This window comes from Podarcis tiliguerta (assembly GCF_965153285.1).
Source record: "Podarcis tiliguerta genome assembly, chromosome: 12".
Lineage (NCBI taxonomy): Eukaryota > Metazoa > Chordata > Lepidosauria > Squamata > Lacertidae > Podarcis > Podarcis tiliguerta.
In genome coordinates this window covers 47,613,342-47,633,110 of record NC_139545.1, presented here as the reverse complement: position 1 = coordinate 47,633,110, position 19,769 = coordinate 47,613,342, and the positions used below count along the sequence as shown (strand labels likewise).

Sequence of the window (19,769 nt, the reverse complement as noted above, 5' to 3'; positions counted from 1 at the left end):
CATCTGCTGGCCTCACCTCAGCTATTGCCGTGCTTGAATGGCCCACGGCCAAGAGCAAACACTTTGGGCCAGGTTTCCTGACTGACCCTGGGGTGTGAGGCCATAATATGTTCATGCAGGAGATTTATCTTCCTAAACAGGCTGAGCACATACGCCCTGCCCGCTCTCCCCTTCTGTCAAACAACCAGTTATTTGCACATGCAAAAATCCATCCTGTAAACCGGGGGTCACCAGTGCTGCACTTGCAGGTGCGCCTGTGCCTATATAGACCTCAACTGGTGCCCACAGGACCCACAACCCCACTCCTTTCCCCACTGAAATTTATGTTCAAAAGAAGACTTCTTTTGTAGCTAACAGAACACTTTTTTCAAGCACTTCCCCGCTAGCTGAGGCCTACTTGAAATTGTCCCACCCTGCTGCTCCAGAGAAGCGGACACGGAGCAATGGATCCAAACTACAAGAAAGAAGATTCCACCTAAACATTAGGAAGAACTTCCTGACAGTAAGAGCTGTTCGACAGTGGAATTTGCTGCCAAGGAGTGTGGTGGAGTCTCCTTCTTTGGAGGTCTTTAAGCAGAGGCTTGACAACCATATGTCAGGAGTGCTCTGATGGTGTTTCCTGCTTGGCAGGGGGTTGGACTCGATGGCCCTTGTGGTCTCTTCCAACTCTATGATTCTATGATTCTATGCTGCAATTCGGCTTTAAAGAAACCCCTTCTGTCGACTCCAATAGATGACTATTCAACTGCTTGCTGTCCATTACTTACATGCACACACACACACACACACACACACACACCACACACTAAGGTTTTGCACAAGACTCATGTTTGCCTTTTCAGTGCCCAACAAATAAAACTATATGGCTGCCATACTTCCTGTGGCAGATAATATACATGGGTGACTGTTGGAATCAAGGAAGTTTGGGAGGGAGGACTGATGAGGCAGGAGGATAAAAAACAAATAAGTTTGCTGTTTATTCTTCAGAACAACTCATACTTTAAATAGGTGCCTCCTACTCCAATCCATCAGCTAAATCTGTACTGTGAAAATATAATTTATACATTTGTGGTTCTGTGTCTGTCTCTGTGATTTGTTTTGCTTTGGTTTTGGTAATAATGTTTTTATTATCTGCATATTTAATTCCAGATCCAATCTTTATGCATATAAAGTTGCTAGGGTGGCCATTTACATATTACCAAAGAAGAGCACAAAAAATGAAGACACCAACGAGTGTAAAATTTGCACATGGACAGGTGACCTCCATCCCTGCTTAGTCTGCCGTCCAGGTGCTGAAACTGTTGATGGGACAATATAAAGACCTTTGCAAGTCTCCCTTCTGATGGACCTCTATCTATGCAGCAGACAGTCCTTCAAATTGACCATCTTCTGATCGCTCTTCAAGACAGAGGGCTGACCTTTGCAGATTAGGGCTCCAATCCTGCTAAACTGATGCAAATTTGATGCAAATTTGGATCATGGGCCCTGAGTTTTTATGTACCAAGCAATGCTCCTGTTCTTGTGTAAACGTAGAACTTACTTGGGAGAAAAAACAGCTTCTCCCACTAATATATGAAGTCTAAAGGTAAAAATCGCATCTTATATATCTGTATCGATACAATACACACACACCTTTCAAAAATATAGTCTAAACATTCTTTTGTCACTCTGCAATGTCTTAAAAGAGCAAAAAAGACCTCAGTGAGGCAACTCTCACCCTAGGGTCATTTTGCCGTCTCTATCAGATTTATCTGCCAGATATACATTATCATCATCATTGCACCAGGCATTGAGTACAGCTGTGTGGTAGCTGCAGTAAAAGCATTGACTGTAGGGGCTCATATTTCTGTTTCGTCCAAAGCAAATCCATGAGCACCACCTACACTTAAGGACCACTGAAGTCAATAGACATGTTAAGTCATGCCAATGGTTCTACAGTGAGTAGGACTTAGCTGACTACAACCCTTACATTGTGTGTGTGTGTGTGTGTGTGTGTGTGTGTAAGAGTGATAAATTTTATAAGTGTATATATGTACATAAAACCTGTGTAACTGTTGCTGGAATAATGTAGGGGCAGTATAAAACTAGGGAGCTGTACTCTGCAGTAGCCACTGAAACTCTGTTACTATGGAAACGCAGTTGCCAGGGAGAAGAGGGACCTTGTGCCCTCAGATTTGCTTCAAACAGCAGACAAAATCTGTGGTCCTCCTAATGGCTTCACAGGTCCCATGTCAGCACACTTTTAATTTGGCTCATTACTGGCCCAGTTTGAACAGGCATATCTCGGCTCAGAGAAGATGAATGCAGCCACTAAAAGGTGTGCACACCAACATTTCTTCCTACCCATCCCTGAAATAAAGAGCCCACTTATCCTGGTCTGTCATTTTGTGACCTGTCCTTCCCCCAACCCCAAGCCTGCCTTGTCCTCTGCATCACCAAATCAAGACTGTAAGATCTTTGGAGCAGGGATTTTTGACTGAACGTTCTTGTATTTTGCCTGGACATGAACCTTTTCACTCTCTTGTAACATAAGGCCAGGCCCAAGCTTAAACTGACTGTGTTCGTCTTGAGCTGACTGACTACGTTTATCTTGAGCTGATTCTCTTTCAGCCAGGACAATACTGAAGGGCAGGAGAACAAAGAAAATAAAGAGTCTTCTGTCTCTCCCAGAACTTGAAGCCTCAATTCCTTCTCATAAACGTCAGCCAATACCATGTCTACTGTAATATACCAACTTCCTTGGACATATTTATTGCCTGAAACAATTTAACACCTTTCTCCAAAGAAACCAAACATATTGGGTGGGTCTGTGGCTCTACCCAGGAAGTTAAACATCAGAGCTCAAACAAATGCTTTTCAAGCTCAAACAAGGAGCAGTTTTCAAATTCAGATTCAAATGTGGGTTTTTGTTTCTTGCTGAATACTTGTATTCAGGTCAAAAACCTTTGAGGACTTTCTCTTGCTTACAGACACCCCAAATTCACCTAGGGTCAAGCTACTCTCTCACGGAGGACACAGCAGCCACCTCCAGAGATTGTGAGATGAAATCCCAGCTCCTTAGAAAACTTGGAGGAGATACTTAACCTTGTGCCCTCAATATAGCCTTGCTTTGGATCACCATAGTTCACATGGGCCAATTTTACAACATTAAAAAAAAATCCTTAGTATCCATAGGACCAGGAATAATAATAGTCCATCACAAGTTCTCCTTAGTAATTATTCATGGTCAAAGCAGATCTCCAAGGAAGGGGACAGATACTACAGTTTTATGAATGAGGAACTTCCTCAAGGTTACACAGAGAGTTCGTGAATGAAAAAGGATTTGAACTCAGCAAGCCTCCCTACTTCAAAGTCAACACTCAGTTTGTTGCAAGAGTTGGACAAGAAAGAACATAAAAAGCACGCCATGATCCCAAACACACTTGTTTGGAAACAAGTGTTTTGCCCATGACATAGAGATACCATTTCCATGGTGCCACTATTGAGTACCAACACACTGGGATTTTCAGAAATAACATGCACCAGGATGTAGTTCTTTGAAAGGCCACCACAGGATGATAATTTTAATGCATCTGGTGCCATAAACACTTCCTATCCCTGGAACTGCCTTCCGAAACACCTCTGTGCCTCTCTCTCCTACTTCAAAAAACCCAACTCCAAACCCACATTTTCTGCGTAACCTTTGGCACAACCAAGCAGCCACTGGTTGAAACACACCACTTGAATGAAGCTCACAGACCACTGGTGGTCCATGGACCACAGTTTCTGAATCACCTGGATCAGCCCATCTGCTGGCAATCTAAATGGAGTCATATCACAAGTCAGAACATTCCATCCAAGGAGATCTGGGTTCCAGCTTCATTGCTGTGTTTAAAGCTGCTCTTGGCTGTGGGCTAACTGGCTTAGACAGATGAAGAAAGGTGGTAGCCTGGCACCAGAGGGCAGCCTCAGGAACAGTTAGCAGCTGCCAGACCTTTTCTCAGTCAACTGGAATGAAAGACTCAAAGGTTGCTTAATACCCTAAGAACTGTACCATCATCCTTGAATGTCATAGAAGCAGCAACCTTTCTACACCAAAGACAAGCAGTGCAATCCTGTAGGTGTTTACTCACAAGTACGTTGCATGGTGTTGTAAATTGCTTCAGGACTTTTTGTTGTGGGAAGTGAGTTACAAAGTTAATTAACCAATAAATATAAATGGTGTTCAGTGGGGCTTGTTTCCAGGGAAGGGGCACTGCTCTCAGTAGGTATCTGAAGGACTTGAGATACATGTCACATTTGTGGCATTGTCACAAATCTATATAAAAATTGCACGTGGTTGCAGGTAGTTTGGATCTTACCAGAACTGCACTTTGCAAGTGCATCCAAACTGCAGAAAAATATTAAAGGGGAGGGAAGCAGGCAGATTTGGGACTTGAAACAAAAGATTGTGGCTTTGTTTCCATGTAAGTGTGCATAGTGTTGCAGTCTTAGACTAACTACTCCATCTCCCCAGAAATCTTGGTGAGTCAGGAAGAGGGATGACTATGGGTATCAATTGGAGAACTATCAAGTACCTGCACAAAACTACAATTCTCACCATCCTCTGGGAAAGCTGTTGCTGGTATACATTTGGAATCCAACAAAGAGTTTCAAAGGGTGGGCCAAGAAGACCCACCTGAAGATCGCTGGACACCCCGGACTCTCAGAAAACAGCACCAGAAGGCAGGATGTGGGCATAAGTTGCCCTCACAGCTTTCTCTCCAAAGGAAAAAGTAGAACTGAGTGATTCTGCCATACTTTCCAGACATGAGACATCATGGTAGATAATGTGTACAAGCCTTCCTACCCCAGGGGTAGCCAAGACGGCACCCTCTAATGTTGGACCCTGACTCCCATCAGCACCAGCCAGCATGGTCCATGGTCAGGGATGATGGGAGGTGGAGTCCAACAACATCTGAAGGGTGTCCTACCCCACCTCAACATCAGGTGTCCGGGGAGGATGTGCAGGGCCTCACTCTGAGTCAGAAGGAAGGTGCTCAGATGCACTAGGGAAAGATTGCCAGATACATCTTGCCAAGGGTTCCCCATATGACCATTCGGTCCAGTATCTCCCTCACAGTCCCACCCTCCAACATCCAGAGGTTTTGCAAAATAAGCTGCGTGAGCTGGCTGAAGTCAAGTGCCATGCTGGGTTTCAATGGAGCCAGGATGTTGAAACCCATCTTCCCTCTCTGTCTTTCAAGTTCCCTCTTCCTTCCTGAGTGGGCTATTTCCAGAGCAAATTTCCTCCTAAAAGCAGGCTGGGTCGGGGCAGCCAGTGGCTCAGCTCCCTCTGTGGCTAGCCGGCTGAGCAATTACATTTCGAAATCAAGCCTTGGAACCTTTCCTAATGCCTTTTCTCAGGAAGGGGTAAAATAGGAAAAACAAAACAAAACAGATTGGTATTGATCGGCTAACAGTTTTATCTCCCCGGCTTGGGAGTGGAGGATGCAGAAGGAACTGAACAGAAATCTTCGAAGAGGGGGACATGCCAAAGAAGAGGCAAGGACGCCCTTTGCGAGGAAGCAAAAAGAAAAGTTCCTGACACCTTCAGACAACCTCCCTCCCCACCCCCGCCAGCCCCCCAAAGTCCCGGCTTCTTCAGCCTAGGCTTTATTTGCACACTCGGAGGGGCCTGATGAATAGGTCCAGTTGTGTAGCAACTCAGTAAACATGCCAGCAAGCTGGCGGAGGTGTGAAAATCTGCTTCTTTGAGCAGGCCCTTATTTGGGTTCTCTAATTAAAATCCAATAAAAGGCCAGCATTGTCATTCTGATCCGTGCAATAAAAGGGAGGCACTCTCAGAAGAGAGGACACTTCCAACACTCCACCCTGCCGCCCCCTCGGGCCCCCTATTTGTTCAGGTGTGGGGGGGGCCCTCTATGCCAATTCACACACGCATACTTTTGCAAAAAGAAGACCCTATACAACCCTGCCGCCCCCTCCCCACCAAAGGCCTTCCAAGAGCTATTTGCACAGACCAAGACACTTTTCCAAAACACTCAAGATGTGTATTTGAAATTGAAATGGAAATGGAGGAGCTTGCTCTCAGTCTCTCTCTCTCCCCCCCTCCGCCCGCACCGGCCCCCACAATCCGTCTTGTCTCTTATACGGTGCCTTTCCCCTCTTGACAGTCATTCAGGCCTGGGGGGGGGGGGGGGAGAGCAGCTCGCCTCCTTTGCATTCCAATCTCCGGGATCATACTTTTTGCAAACAGAGATGGAGGCTCAGAAAACCTCCCCTGCCTGGACCGCTTTGGTTTTTTAATCTCCTCATCGCATTCTCAGTCATGAAACCAGCACTCGGCCATTGGAAACCAGCTGGGGCAGACGGGATTCAAGCCAGCGCTGGGGAAATCCACGTTGTACAGTCACACGACCTCGTGTGACATGCCCTCCAGGTTACCCCCCTCCCTTCCCAAATCCTGAGCGTGCCCTGAATCTCAATGCCCAGATTGAGCCTGGTGGGGCCATTTGCTTCTGATGGAATTGGATGGTGCTGAAGATGAGTATGGGCACCCAGCTTAGGCTGGCCGGGAGCAGCCTTTACCTTCTGGCGGTTCCCTCGCTGCGAGAAGCCAAGTTACAGGGAACCAGGCAGAGGGCCTTCTTGGTGGTGGTACCCGCCCTGTGGAACGCCCTCCCACCAGATGCCAAAGAGAAAAATAACTACCAGACTTTTAGAAGACATCTGAAGGCAGCCCTGTTTAGGGAAGCTTTTAATGTTTGATGTATTACAGTATTTTAGTATTTTTTTGGAAGCCCCCCAGAGTGGCTGGGGAAGCCCAGCCAGATGGGCGGGGTATAAATAATAAACTATTATTATTATTATTATTATTATTATTATTATTATTATTAACATGGCACCCTCCATGCTACAAACCGGGGCTGATGGGAGTTGTAGTCCAACAATCTTTGGAGGGCACCCAGTTGGCAAAGGCTGCTTTGGAGTAGAGCACTTGAAATGGTTGTTGAAAGATCTATCAAGGGTGAATTCTTCCCTGATGTGAAAGCCCTATAAAACCATTTATTATTGTGGTATTGTTCCTTTTGTGTTGACCTTGTGGGTGGTAGCTCAGGCTAACAGATAATTCACTCCAGAAGGCAGGTGAGATTGAAAACTTGGATTAGAGCTGATTTGACTCCTCTGGCAGAAACCAAACTTTAAAAAGATATCTTGCTGAAGTGGGGGTTTAGAACTGGACCTAGGAGGCATGGGCGTAGCCAAAAGGGGGGTGGGGGCAGCTGCTCCCCCCCAAATCAGGTAAATCAATAAAAATGCTTAACTGACTGAGGTTCTTCCCCCCCCCAACACACACACATAAATCCTGGCTATGTGCATGCTGGGAGGCAAGATGCAGCAAGATTTGTTGATCAGACCTAATAAGTTCTCCATATCCCATCTGCCCCTGGTCCCCTTTCCTATTTCAGGTCTCACCATGCAGTGGCGTAGCGTGGGGGGTGCAGGGGGGCCGGCCGCACCGGGCGCAACATCTGGGGGGGGCGCGCTCGCACTCGCAGCTCTCTGCCCCTACCTGGCTCACTCACTCTCTCTCACTGCAGTGCTGGCTGTGCGAATCCGATCCAAGCCGCCGGGTCGCCGCCCACTGTGGAGGGGGGTGTGTGTGCCAGGCGTGCGGTGCGGTGCGGAGAGAGAGCGAGGGACTATCTGGGGGAGGGACAGTGCAGCGGGGGGGGGGGCGCAAATTACTTGCCTTGCCCCGGGTGCTGACAACCCACGCTACGCCACTGTCACCATGTAACAATTTGGGCATCAAAACTATGGTTTCCTAATTCCATTTAACAACATGAAATTATAGAAGTAAGGGTTTTTTTGGGGGGGGGTGAGAGTAAAAGTAGTAACTTTGGCACCTTGATATAAAATGGTAGTGCCTTAAGATTAAATGAGCAAGACTTCAAATCTAAGTTTCATTTAAAAAGTAATTCTGAAGGACAAATTTCAGTGAGAACCTGGAAATGTTTGAGAGATCCATAAAAATTCTGAGATCAATGGGAATTTTTAGTTCCAAACTTGGACAAGATTTTGTTGCAGTTACCCCCAGTTGCCTAATTTTAATATTATCATTATCTTGTGATCCACCTTTGAACAATTATAGGGTGGAAATGATGTATTTACATTTGTATATAAGCAGACTACAACTAAATATTTATAAACTAAAACTATTTGGGTTCCTTTACTTAGAAATGAACCACTTCTTTAATACTTATTTTGTGCCCATGGTGTTCTAGGCTACAGCGGAGATCAAATGCTATGAAAACCTGCCAGTTCCCTATCAGAGGTCCTGTGTTTCTAGTAACTGAAGGACAGGACAATTTTTCAAAAGGTGCTAATTTTCTCAACACAGAGCTGTAACAACGGGCACAGCTATATGTGCTGAGTTTCCCCCCTGTCATTGGAGCTAGTGAATGTGCACAAGTGAGACAAAGGGAACTGGCAAGTACTATTACATTATAAGAATAACACTATTATACCATTCCACATTATTGTACTGCAATTGTCCTTCACCTCCGAAAGAGTCTTGGGGGAAGGCCCTTTTAACCCTCACGCCATCTAGATTCTATGGCTTGCCTCCAGCTACACTCCGCTCAAAGTAGACCAACTGAAATTCATGGTTTGTAACCAGACTAGGTTCTACTCAGAGTGGATTCTAATGGATAAACCTAAGTTAGACAAGTCCCTGCACATCAGTGGGTCTACTCTAAGTAGAACTTAGTTGGAATCAACTCAGTAGTCCATTTTGTTCATTAATTCAGCCTTTGCCCACCTGGTGCCCTCCAAATGATGTTGGACTACAACTCCCATCAGCCCTAGCCAGTACACTGGCTGGAGCTGATGGGAGTTGTAGTCCAGCAACATCTGGACATCATTGCATTGGCAAAATCTTCCTTAATCTGCAAACTACAGTACAGGTCTGTCTGTCTGTCTATCTATCATCTATCTATCTATCTCCTGAACTATTTTTGTACGTATATCTTATAAGGACAAACATAGATGGTTCTAGGCTGCCACCACAAGATGTTCCACGCTCACTATGGGGATCATTAAAAGTATGTGAAACAGAAATTGCCACAGCCCATTATTCTTCCTATCTGCAATGTCCTAGACTTCTTGATGCTGTTATGGACCAATCTAGCTGTTATTAACTCTGGGTCCAGATTTCAACCATTTCCATGCCCTCTTCAGTGATTGAGTAAGGCTGCAATCCTAACCATGCCTTCTCAGAGGTTTATCCTGTCCAATCTAATTGGGTTGACTTGCAGGTAAGTAGGGCCAGGCGGCAGCCTAAATCTCAAGCACCTTTAGATGTAAATGGTACCTATATATAAACTTGACGTTGTCCAACATGAACCACCAAGTCCTTTGGGGATTTCCAGTGATCCTGCAGCACCCAACATGCACCACAATAATGGTTAAACTATCCTGTATGAGTGTGTGTGTGTGTGTGTAGGGACTTAAGTTCCTGTTTTGGAAGCCAGGTTTTGGGGGATGGGAAAGTCTAAAGGACCCCTGACCATTAGGTCCAGTCGTGGCCGACTCTGGGGTTGCGACGCTCATCTCACTTTATTGGCCGAGGGAGCCGGCGTACAGCTTCCGGGTCATGTGGCCAGCATGACTAAGCCGCTTCTGGCAAACCAGAGCAGTGCACGGAAACGCCGTTTACCTTTCTGCCGGAGCAGTACCTATTTATCTATTTGCACTTTGATGTGCTGTCGAACTGCTAGGTTGGCAGGAGCGGGGACTGAGCAATGGGAGCTCACCCCGTCATGGGGATTCGAACCGCCAACCTTTTGATCAGCAAGTCCTAGGCTCTGTGGTTTAACCCACAGCGCCATCCGCGTCCCATGGGAAAGTCTACACAATACAAATGTGTAAAGATAGATAATTTGCAAGAGCTACAGGGTGGAAATCCAGTTGTAGTGCCTTTTTGAAGGGAAATGAATAATTTGGGTCAGTTGTTAATTATAGTAATAATCATTAACTGGGAGAGGGCTATCAGTGGCTACTAGCCACAAGAGGCTACACTCTGCCACCATAGATGGAAGCAGCAATGCTTTTGAATAGCAGTTACTGGAAACCACAGGAGGGGAGAGTGGCTCCTGTGCTCAGAAACTACTTGCAGGTTTCTTGCTGGCATCTGGTTGGGCACTGTGAGACTAGGATGCTGGACTGGATGGGACCATGGCCTGATCCAGCAGGCCCTTCTTATGTTCTTAAATCCAGCTGGATTCTGAAAGTTATAGATGAGTATCCCTGAGCCTTCCCTGAGTAGGAAACTTAACCCTCCCTCCTGCCACTGACTCTTTGTTTAAGCTGTTTATTTATTTATTTTTGGCATGGCAGAAAAACAAGGAATATTTAGGCGCGTCCTCTGCCCTGAGAGGGCAACCAGTGACTCTCAAAATGTCCTTGGACTACAATGCCCATCATCCCTGACCATTGGCCTGGCTGGCTGAAGCAGACAGAGCTGAACAACGTCTAGAAGGCTGCCGTTTCCTCATCTCTGGCTTATGCACATATTCTTACACATACATGAAAATACACACACCTTTTCATCTTCTTCCCGTAAACTAGCCTCGTAAGACTCAGGTGCTTTGTTTTAACTGCTTAATTAAATAAGCTGATGCTGTTCAAGGCTTTTTAAATGTTGCCTCTCGTAGCCTGAAGCCAAAGAAATGTGGGATATGCTGTCTGCACATGCCCATGGACCCTCTGCGTGCTGATTGTTATTTAAACGGGGCAGTGAATTTCCTACTCATTTCATGGTAGAGTGGGGGGGGGGCAGAGATGGAACTCTGTGTGTGAAGGTGTGGAAGGGGAGAAGTGGGAGGGCACATATATAGGGATAGAACTCTTTTCATTAGACATTAGAGCAGGCACCCCCAAACTCGTCCCTCCAGCTGTTTTGGGACTACAACTCCCATCATCCCTAGCTAACAGGACCAGTGGTCAGGGATGATGGGAATTGTAGTCCCAAAACAGCTGGAGGGACGAGTTGGGGATGCCTGCATTAGAAGCTAGTTAGAAGAAACCCCAGCTGCTTCAAGCATCCTCTTCTCAATGAAATCATCTCCATTGACTTAAATGGGTGGCTGGTCCCCGCCCTCCTCCCAAACACGGGCGCGCCGTTAACTCTTGTTTCTTATGTCAGTCGATATATTTAGAGCAAGTTCATTATTTTTCTTTCGCGAATGCATGTTTCTTGGCACGTTTAAAGTGGTGGGTTGTTGTTGTTTTTTTGCCCCAGCTGAAAGCTGCCATTGAACTACTGTTTAAACTCCAGGCAACAAGCAAACGAGAGGAGGTGGCAAAACAAGCGGCCTGACTCCTCCGAAATAATTCACCGTTAACTGTTTTGCTAAAAAGCGACAATTTATGCAGATAGCTTGAGGGGGAGGGGGCCGGCCACATGCGTGCATTTCTCCGCCGGACCGGCAGGTGGCGCTGCAAGCACGGGGGATTCCCAGTACCGCCAGGTGGATTGTAAGAAGGAAGCTGAAGGGGGGGGGGTGTTTGGCCCCTACACCCTGTAGGTTTGGGCTCATCTAAACGGTGGCCAATTGTGATCCAGATTAAAAGAATTTGCCTCATGTTAATGTGCCGCTTTACAATCCGGATTTGAGAAAACAACTCTTTTTTCATCGGAACTAGGGTGGTTTTATTGCATATGACAGAGAAGCAGGAACAAGAAGAATAATGAGGAAGGAGTTTACTAATTAACCTATTTTAGGATGAATATAGGGCGAGGCGTGGTGGGAAAGCATCTGAAATCCAGTCGACACAGGACTTGGCCTCTTCCAGCTCGTTGCGAAAGAAAACGGGGTCTTGGGCACGCCCTGTCTGTCAGAAAACAGCCCTGGCCCTATGTAAGAGCAATTGTGCCGGGTAAATTACTTTGTGGGTCGCACTGCCTGTTGGAGAGTCAAACGCATGAGAATTCTCTACTAGAATCTTTTTCTTCTTCCCAGGAGAGCCACAAAGCGGGCGCGCCCCGCCCCCCCATCCCCAAATCCCAGTGCCAAAGTTGCATTTGCTCCGGAGTCGTTGGAAAACCTGGCTTGCCTACAAGACTGAAAGATGAGCAGCAAACGACTGAGCTGTCCCTGCCTGAGAGTTGTTTGCATTTGAAGCGACGATGGGCTTGAGTTGGGGATGCCAGCTGCTTACAATCCCAAGGAACTATCTAGGTCAGGCCTGAAAGGGCTGAGTCAGTTCTAAGGCAGTCTGAAGGAGCTGGAATTGGATTGTCAAGCCTCTAATCTCACTACAGGTGCAGCAATGCACTACTACTCCAGTTACATTTACTCCGGATAAATTGAACACTAGGCCAGCTCAACTCGCTGATGCTCACCAGGGAGTTAAAAGTGTGCTGTAAAGTAAAGGTAAAGGGACTCCTGACCATTAGGTCCAGTCATGGCCGACTCTGGGGTTGCAGCACTCATCTCGCTTTATTGGCTGAGGGAGCCGGCTTACAGCTTCCGGGTCATGTGGTCAGCATGACTGAGCCACTTCTGGCAAACCAGAGCAGCACACGGAAACGCCGTTTACCTTCGCACTGGAGCAGTACCTATTTATCTACTTGCACTTTGATGTGCTTTTGAACTGCTAGGTTGGCAGGAGCAGGCAATGGGAGCTCACCCCGTTGCGGGGATTCGAACTGCCGACCTTCTGATTGGCAAGTCCTAGGCTCTGTGGTTTAACCCACAGTGCCACCCGTGTGTGCTGAGGAGTGAGTTAAACCGCATCAAGGGCGACCCATGTTGTAGCCACGCTGAGTTGGAAGCCTGCGCCCTTCGAAACCAGCCTCTCTCATTCACTGCACCTAAATCCATCTTGCAACTTTGGCTCGCAGCCTCAAGTGCATTTGCCAGTGATTCAGCAGAGAAGGAATCCTGACTGCTAGGGGCAAGCCTGGCCTATGACCAGTGCGCTTTGACTCTTCCTCGGGATAGGGTAGGGTGCGTGGGATCTAATCTCCTTCCTTCTAGTGAGAACCCAGCATCTCCCTGTCTAAACACAGTCCTGGAAAGTAAAATGCTGTTGCTTGCAAACAAGACGGCTGCGCAGATTTTGTACTCGGGAGTTGGAAGTAGAAAAACAAAGGGCTTAACTGGCTTGGGGAGAGAGGTTTTCAAGGAGCTCTCTGTATTCAGATTCCTAGACAGTTTTCCTTGGAAGTAAGTCTCACTGACTTAAATGGAGCGGGCTTCAAGTGGGCAGCAAGACTGCAGCCTTTAGATCTGGCAGGCAAGTCTGGGATAGCCTTTTCTCAGGTAGTTTCCAGAGGAGGGTGGGAGCCACATCTCAGTGGATGGAGTCTGGCGCAAGGTCTTCCCATGGCAATGAAGGACAGATCCGTCCATGAGAGGTGGATTCTCCCTTACATTATGGGTTCAATGCAGACTTCACATTGGAGTTTTGTCCATTAGGGCAATTGGGGCCCTGCCCCACCAAGCTCAGCCTTGATTCCTCCCGGCCCATCTGCTTGCCTTCTTACACCCAGCCCAGCAGGTGACACTGCCTGGACCTCAGCCTCAGCATTGGGCTTGTACAATTCAGCAGAGAGGACAGTGGAGACCAAAACCAGTCAGCTCTCCTTTCATTGGCTCTGGCTCCCAACTTCGGTTGGGCTCCCTGCCTTCTGCCCTACCATTTCCACAGGACAACAGCCGCCACCACTTCTCCATAAGCCTGGTTGGGGAACCTGTGGGCCTCCAGCTGTTGCTGGACGACAACATCTCTAACCATTGGCTATGCTGGCTAGGCCTGGAGGGAACTGGGGTCCAGTGAGGTTTGGAGAGCCACAGATTCCCCAGTCCTGCCCTAAGCACCATTTGTCCTCCACACAAGGCACAATGAAGTCAAGTTGATGGACACCAGCAACCAAGGATTTGGCAGATTTGTGGAGAATGGGCCTGCCAGTGGCTTGGCAGACCAGCCATGATAGCTAAGCAGAAACCTCTACACATAAAGGCTTGTGGATTGCTGACTCTGGGCTAGCTCAACACCTTCACACCCACTTTGTGAGTTTCTCAGAGGCATTTGCCTTGCCACTATTGGCGACAGTAAGCTGGGTTAAGATACGTTTGTTGCGTTGCCCATGAAATCACACATCACAACAAAGCTCTTTGTCTTTTAAGGTGCTATAGCTCCACTGGTGCTTCTTAAATTATCTGGCCAATTGCCATGGGATTGTTCCACCTCTCCACTCCTTGCTTCTCTCCCTAGTACAAAGCAGGCAGTATTGGGAATACTAATCCTAAATAACTATAGTTGTTGCAACTGTCCTATAGCAGGACTAATTGTTGGCTGTGAGATCCAGTGACCAGTCCTTTTCAATATTTCAACTAGCATGTCCCTGGCGCAAAGTGAAGTACTACTAGGATTTGCTTACTACTAGCAGCAACAGTTACAACAAGCTGTTTTGATCGAAGACCAATCCCTTCTGCCTGATCTATAAAGTACCTGCTATGTTGTTTGGAATAAAGAAACAGATGTGAACTACTACTGTACTTACTACCTGCTTACTACTAGGAGTTGGATCTTAGCACTGCCCCTTCTCTTTCTGTACAGGCCAAGCTATGTGTGTGGTGGGCATCCCGTCTGTCTATAGAGAGACAATGGAGTGAGTTTGGGGAGGGGATTGAAGTCGAACCACTGCCTTAGCAGCACTGAAGTGAGGCGCAAGGCTGGGCAGTGTGTCTGGAGATCCTGGGCTGCCCAGGCACAAGCCTTGGACCTCGCTGGTGCGCCCAAAGGAAAGCAGAACAAGACTTTTTTGACACAAGCTTGGCTGCAGGAGTTACCGGAAGGAAGCGCACAAGGCGCCATCCAAATGTCTTAGGGACCAAGCTATGATTATTGTGAAATGCTGCTAAGAGGTTAATAACAGAGCAACATCTATATTTATTGGGAGGGGGTGTTAAGGGTCGGTTCCCGAGTCGAATGAGCCGCCCCCCAGCCCCTTCTTACCGGCCTTGACCGAGCAGTGGATGTGCGCCTTGGACTCGTAGTACACCCAGTCGAAGCCGGCCTCGACGGCCAGGCGCGCCAGCATGCCATACTTGCTGCGGTCCCGATCCGAGGTGGTGATGTCCACGGCGCGGCCCTCGTAGTGCAGCGACTCCTCCGAGTGGTGGCCGTCCTCGTCCCAGCCCTCGGTCACGCGCAGCTTCACGCCAGGCCACTGGTTCATCACCGAGATCGCCAAGGCGTTCAGCTTATCCTTGCAGCGCTGCAGGGGGGGTGGGGTGGAGGGGAGGGGGTTCAAGCAGAGCACAGGAGCATCGCGAGGGGAGGAAAGGAAGGCCAGCCGCTCCTTGCTTCCCCACTCCCGCCATCCCAGAGTAGTAATAGCAGCAGCAGCGACCCATCCACACCTCCCTTCCGCGCGCATCTTTCTGGAGACGCGCGAAGGATGCAAAGGGTTAAACAGCACTCGGGTACCCGAATCATATCGCTTCCCTACTCCTCGCATCAGGAATGGGGAACCTGTGGGCCCCCCAGGAGCTGCTGGGCCCCCTATTCCCCGCCACTGGCCATTCTGGCTGGGGGTGATGCAGCGGCGTAGCATGGGTTGTCAGCACCCGGGGCAAGGCAAGTAATTTGCGCCCCCTAACCCGTGGATTTTAGCACTCGAGTCTCTTCTGCGCCCCCCCTCCAAGATGTTGCGCCCGGTGCGGCCAGCCCCCCTGCACCCCCCACGCTACGCCACTGGGGTGATGGGAGCTGGAGCCCAGCAACAACATGGTGGAGATTCTCCATCCTTCAACCCTAAACCAGATCGGTGCACTCATTGATATCGATCTGGTGCGCTTCTGTTAAGGCCAGGATCCTGAAGGGATGTCAGCTAGGATCGCTCCTCTTTCTCCTGCACCCCTAAATGGGCTCCAATCCCTCTCCACCCCACAGCAGTCTCACTGCTGTTGGGCGCTGATGCGCTCTCCCACTCTGCGTGGACCCCGGATTTCCACGCAGAGCCAAGAGGAAGACTCAGACTGCGAAGGCATCCATGGCAACCATCCCAGCGGCTACCCGTGCCTCCCGGCCTGTGGCCCCCCCTCCCACCGGAAGGATACTGACTCACGCACGCACATACACACACCTTTACTAGACCCATACCCACGTTGCTTATTTCTAGGGAGCGTTTGACAGAGAGAGAATCGAATATGAGAACATCTTAGAAGGCAGGGCGGGGAGAAAGGTGCGATCCACAGATGTTTTGTGGGTGGTATCCTCCAGTGACCGAAGCATTCCACCGCAAAGATTTTTTTAGAAAAGCTCTTTCGGGGATAAGAACGAACCGTGTTGATTTCGAAACCGGAACGGGGGGGGGAGGGATCTGCTTAGGATCGCGGCCTTAAAGCTTCCCATCATTTCTCCGAAAACCAACAAGGCTTATTTACTTCTTAAGCTATCTTCTCTGCCCACTCACTATGGAGGAAAACCCGTGCGCACCCAAGATTTCATCCTGAACGTTTCCGCCTGTTTAGGATACATCGCAAGTCGGTTTTGCGAGCAAGGGCCCGCGAAAGAAGCAAGTGGGGAGAAAAGACGGGAGCAGGAACTACCCGGCAGAGACCAACGGCATGAAAAGGAGGCTGTGGATCACGTGGAAACTTCCTTGGGAATAAGTCCTTCAGTAGAACTTGCTCCTGTATAAACATGGATAGGATCGAGCTGCACGAAACGTGTGTGTGTGTGTGTGTGTGTGTGTTGCGGTCTTAACACTTAACCCATCGCGGAGAACGTACGCATAGGCTCTAATCTCTGCCCCGAGGATCGCTCACAGGCACAAAAAGATACGCTTCTGCGCCACCCTACGATGGAATCTCCCGAGAAGAATCGATTTGGATCCCATAATTGGAGCGTGGGGATATAGGAAGCAGCTGACACTGAGGGTCCTTGTAGCTCCATACCGTCTACACTGACCGGCAGGGGCTCTCCCAGAATTTCAGCAGGAGTCTCTCCCAGCCCACCCTGGAGATGCGCGGAATTGAGTGTGGAAGCCCCGGCAACGCTTCCCACTCGCGTCCCCGGCCCTTCCAAGCGCCACGGGTGTTCGTTCCTTATGCTTTTAGTGTGTCGCGGGAGGGCAAAACCCCTTTCTCCACACTGGCAGCCGAGCAAAGTTTACCGGGGGGGGGGGGGCACAATTGCCTTCTATACCTCCCCGCATCTCATGATCTCGTGTGTTCGATCCAACGGGATCCAGCTGCGCGCGGGCCCGCACGTTTAAAAATGTGCCTTTTAGATAGGAGTCCCAGGACTGAAACAACGAACCTTGTACACGGTTCCCAGAAAACAAGCAGGTGCACCCCAGGGAGAAAGAGGTGGGTGCAGAGGCTGGCTTAAGCTATGCCCCACTGGAAAACGCACCCACAAGGCCAGCCTTACCAACAGCCCCGGTTATCTGATAACCCAGGAGGACACCTCTAAATGCGTTTACTCCGAAGCCAGTTCGCTTCGCCTTCTTGGAACCTATTTGCAAGTAAAGTTGTGGTCCTTACTTGCGAGTAAGCCTTGCCGGACACAATAGGATATACTTCTGAGTAGACATGTCTACCAAGGTCCTGCCGTCTGTATGCTTAAAACAGCAGCTGCTGGAATCCTCCCAGGTGTCCACGGGACTGGCCATCCCATATCTTAATATTTTTACTCCCAAGCAGAACTGAGGTTAAGATCAGGGTGCTAAGCGGGGAAAGTCCCGTTTATTTCAGTGGGGTTGGCTTTTGAAGCAAACTGACGGAAGGCTAACTTTCTATAAAGTTAAGCCTTCTGATATATCAAAAGCATTGATTCCAAGGTTCAGTCAGAAGCGCACAAATGGCCAATGGGACTTATCCCTTGCTACGCAGCATTGAGGACTCAGCCCCACATCTTCTGCTTTTGGATCTACTCTGCCTACCACCTTATTCAGAATAAAGTTGCAAACCGTAAAGCCTTTGCTAGACTGTGCCACTTCAAGCTGAAGTTCTGTGCAGGTCTGACGGCTTCTTTCTCCAAACAAACCAAAACCTCTCTGTGCACTCAGAAAAAATAAGACCAGGCCAAACCCATCTTCTTCCTGAAATGCTGTTTCTTAGCTGCATGAAGATTATTTCCCTTTTGTGTGGAGGAAATTCAAACATGCAAACCCCCACCTGTAGCCTGAGATTATAAAATCCAAGAGCTACTGCGCCACTTGGTTCTGCTCAGTGTCTATACTGGTCTCCTAACCACCAATACAACTGGCAAGTGCCAAGACTGCCGTTTCCTTCCTGCATCTTGCTCAGCAGATACTGCTGAATGCGCTCTCTGGGGCCCATTTGGGTGCCTGTGGGTGTTCTTCGGCTGCTTTTAGGGATGGAGAGAGAGAGAGAGCCGTAGGTCGTCAGAAGAGCACCTGCTTTGAATGCAGAAGGTCCCATGTTCTGACTGTCCCCAGCATCTCCAAGTGGGAGGGACTCTTTCTGCGTCATCTACAGCCCTGCAACCCCTCCGTTGTCCCTCTGCAATCGGCAGCCGCGGAACCTCCTGGCGCTCGCTTTCCCCGACCTCACTATAGCTATCCCAAAAAGCTTTGCCACAGGCCTGGATTGTCCAGGGGAGGAGAGATTGCCTGAAGGACAGAGAAAAGTCCAAAGACACATACCAAAACACAGGTCTTTCTTTCGATTATATTTTTCCTTCCCCCCCCCCCCCAGACATGGAAAATATATAATCTGCCCCCCAATTAAATAACAACAATCCGGGCAACCCGCTTTTCTATGCATTATGCATTCCGAATTTTAAAAAGACTTTGCCTTTCTTCGGGGAAAAGCACCTCCCGCTACATTGGAGAGAGCGTCCACTAAGTAGCAAACTTTGCAATAAGTAGCAAAAGACATGAGTGCCCTTTTCAGGTCCTTCAGAAAGGAGAGAGGTGGGGTGTTGTTGTTTGTTTGTTTGGAGGGGGGCGTTTCTGCAGCTCAGAAGGAGCTTCTCCCGCGTCTGTTCCAGCCTTTCCAAGAGAGAGAGCAGCCAGCCGAGGCCTAGGTTTTCGCTTCCTACGAGCAAAACGCCACCGCTTAGCATTGCCGGGAAGGGCTTTGTATTAACAGTGACATCATCACCGCTGTTATCATAATTGTGGAAGGAGAGGCGAGAAGCTGATCACGCAATGACTAGAAAGTGCCCAGACTTGGCGCAAACTCCTTGCGCAGGGTGGCCCGGGTCGTGGCGCATTCCGCCTCTTTCCTTTCCCTTTGCACCGCGGAAGGAAGAAAGAAAGACAGAAAGAGGAGGTGGGGCCCTGAAACTTTGACCATCGCAGGCTAGGCTAAAGGGTGGGGTGGGGGCGTAAGGAAAATCCTACACCCTCCGAGCCCAGACACCTGAACTTCCAGGGCAGATTGCATTCTCAACGGGAGGCCTTGGAGGGACGGTGGCCGGCAGAGAGGCAAGGGCAGCTTCGGGGATTCTCTTTTTTTTTTTTTTTTAATATATATTTATTGAAGTTTTCAAATAAAGCATATATTAGATAAGCACAACTTATCATTGTCCATTTAACATCTCTCAATTATTACATGGGACTCCCCCACACCTCCCGCATACACTTACATCATTATTAAATTTATTTCAAACAAATTATCATTTAACTCATCTTAATTAATAATCTTAATTTGGTTTGACATATAATTCAGCCTTAAATCTAATTTAATGGTAGACAATTATCTGCACTGGCATCCAATTCAACACTCAGCCAAATT

The 19,769-nt window shown here is 48.4% G+C and overlaps 1 protein-coding gene across 2 annotated transcripts in view; it reads right to left on the bottom strand.

Annotated features, from left to right (window-relative positions):
* The window catches only part of SHH (sonic hedgehog signaling molecule), a 39,886-nt gene that overhangs the window by 9,204 nt on the left and 10,913 nt on the right, over positions 1–19,769 (bottom strand). Inside the window, exons 1-2 of one of the 2 annotated variants that reach the window (XM_083406662.1) lie at positions 15,755–19,464; positions 15,013–15,587 (exon numbers count right to left, since the gene is read on the bottom strand). In XM_083406662.1, coding sequence (XP_083262788.1) covers positions 15,013–15,587; positions 15,755–15,804 — 625 coding nt within the window. In that variant the 5' untranslated portion in view covers positions 15,805–19,464. Of the gene's footprint in view, positions 1–15,012; positions 15,588–15,754; positions 19,465–19,769 lie in introns of those variants that run through there. The other variant, XM_083406663.1, reaches the window with a different exon arrangement.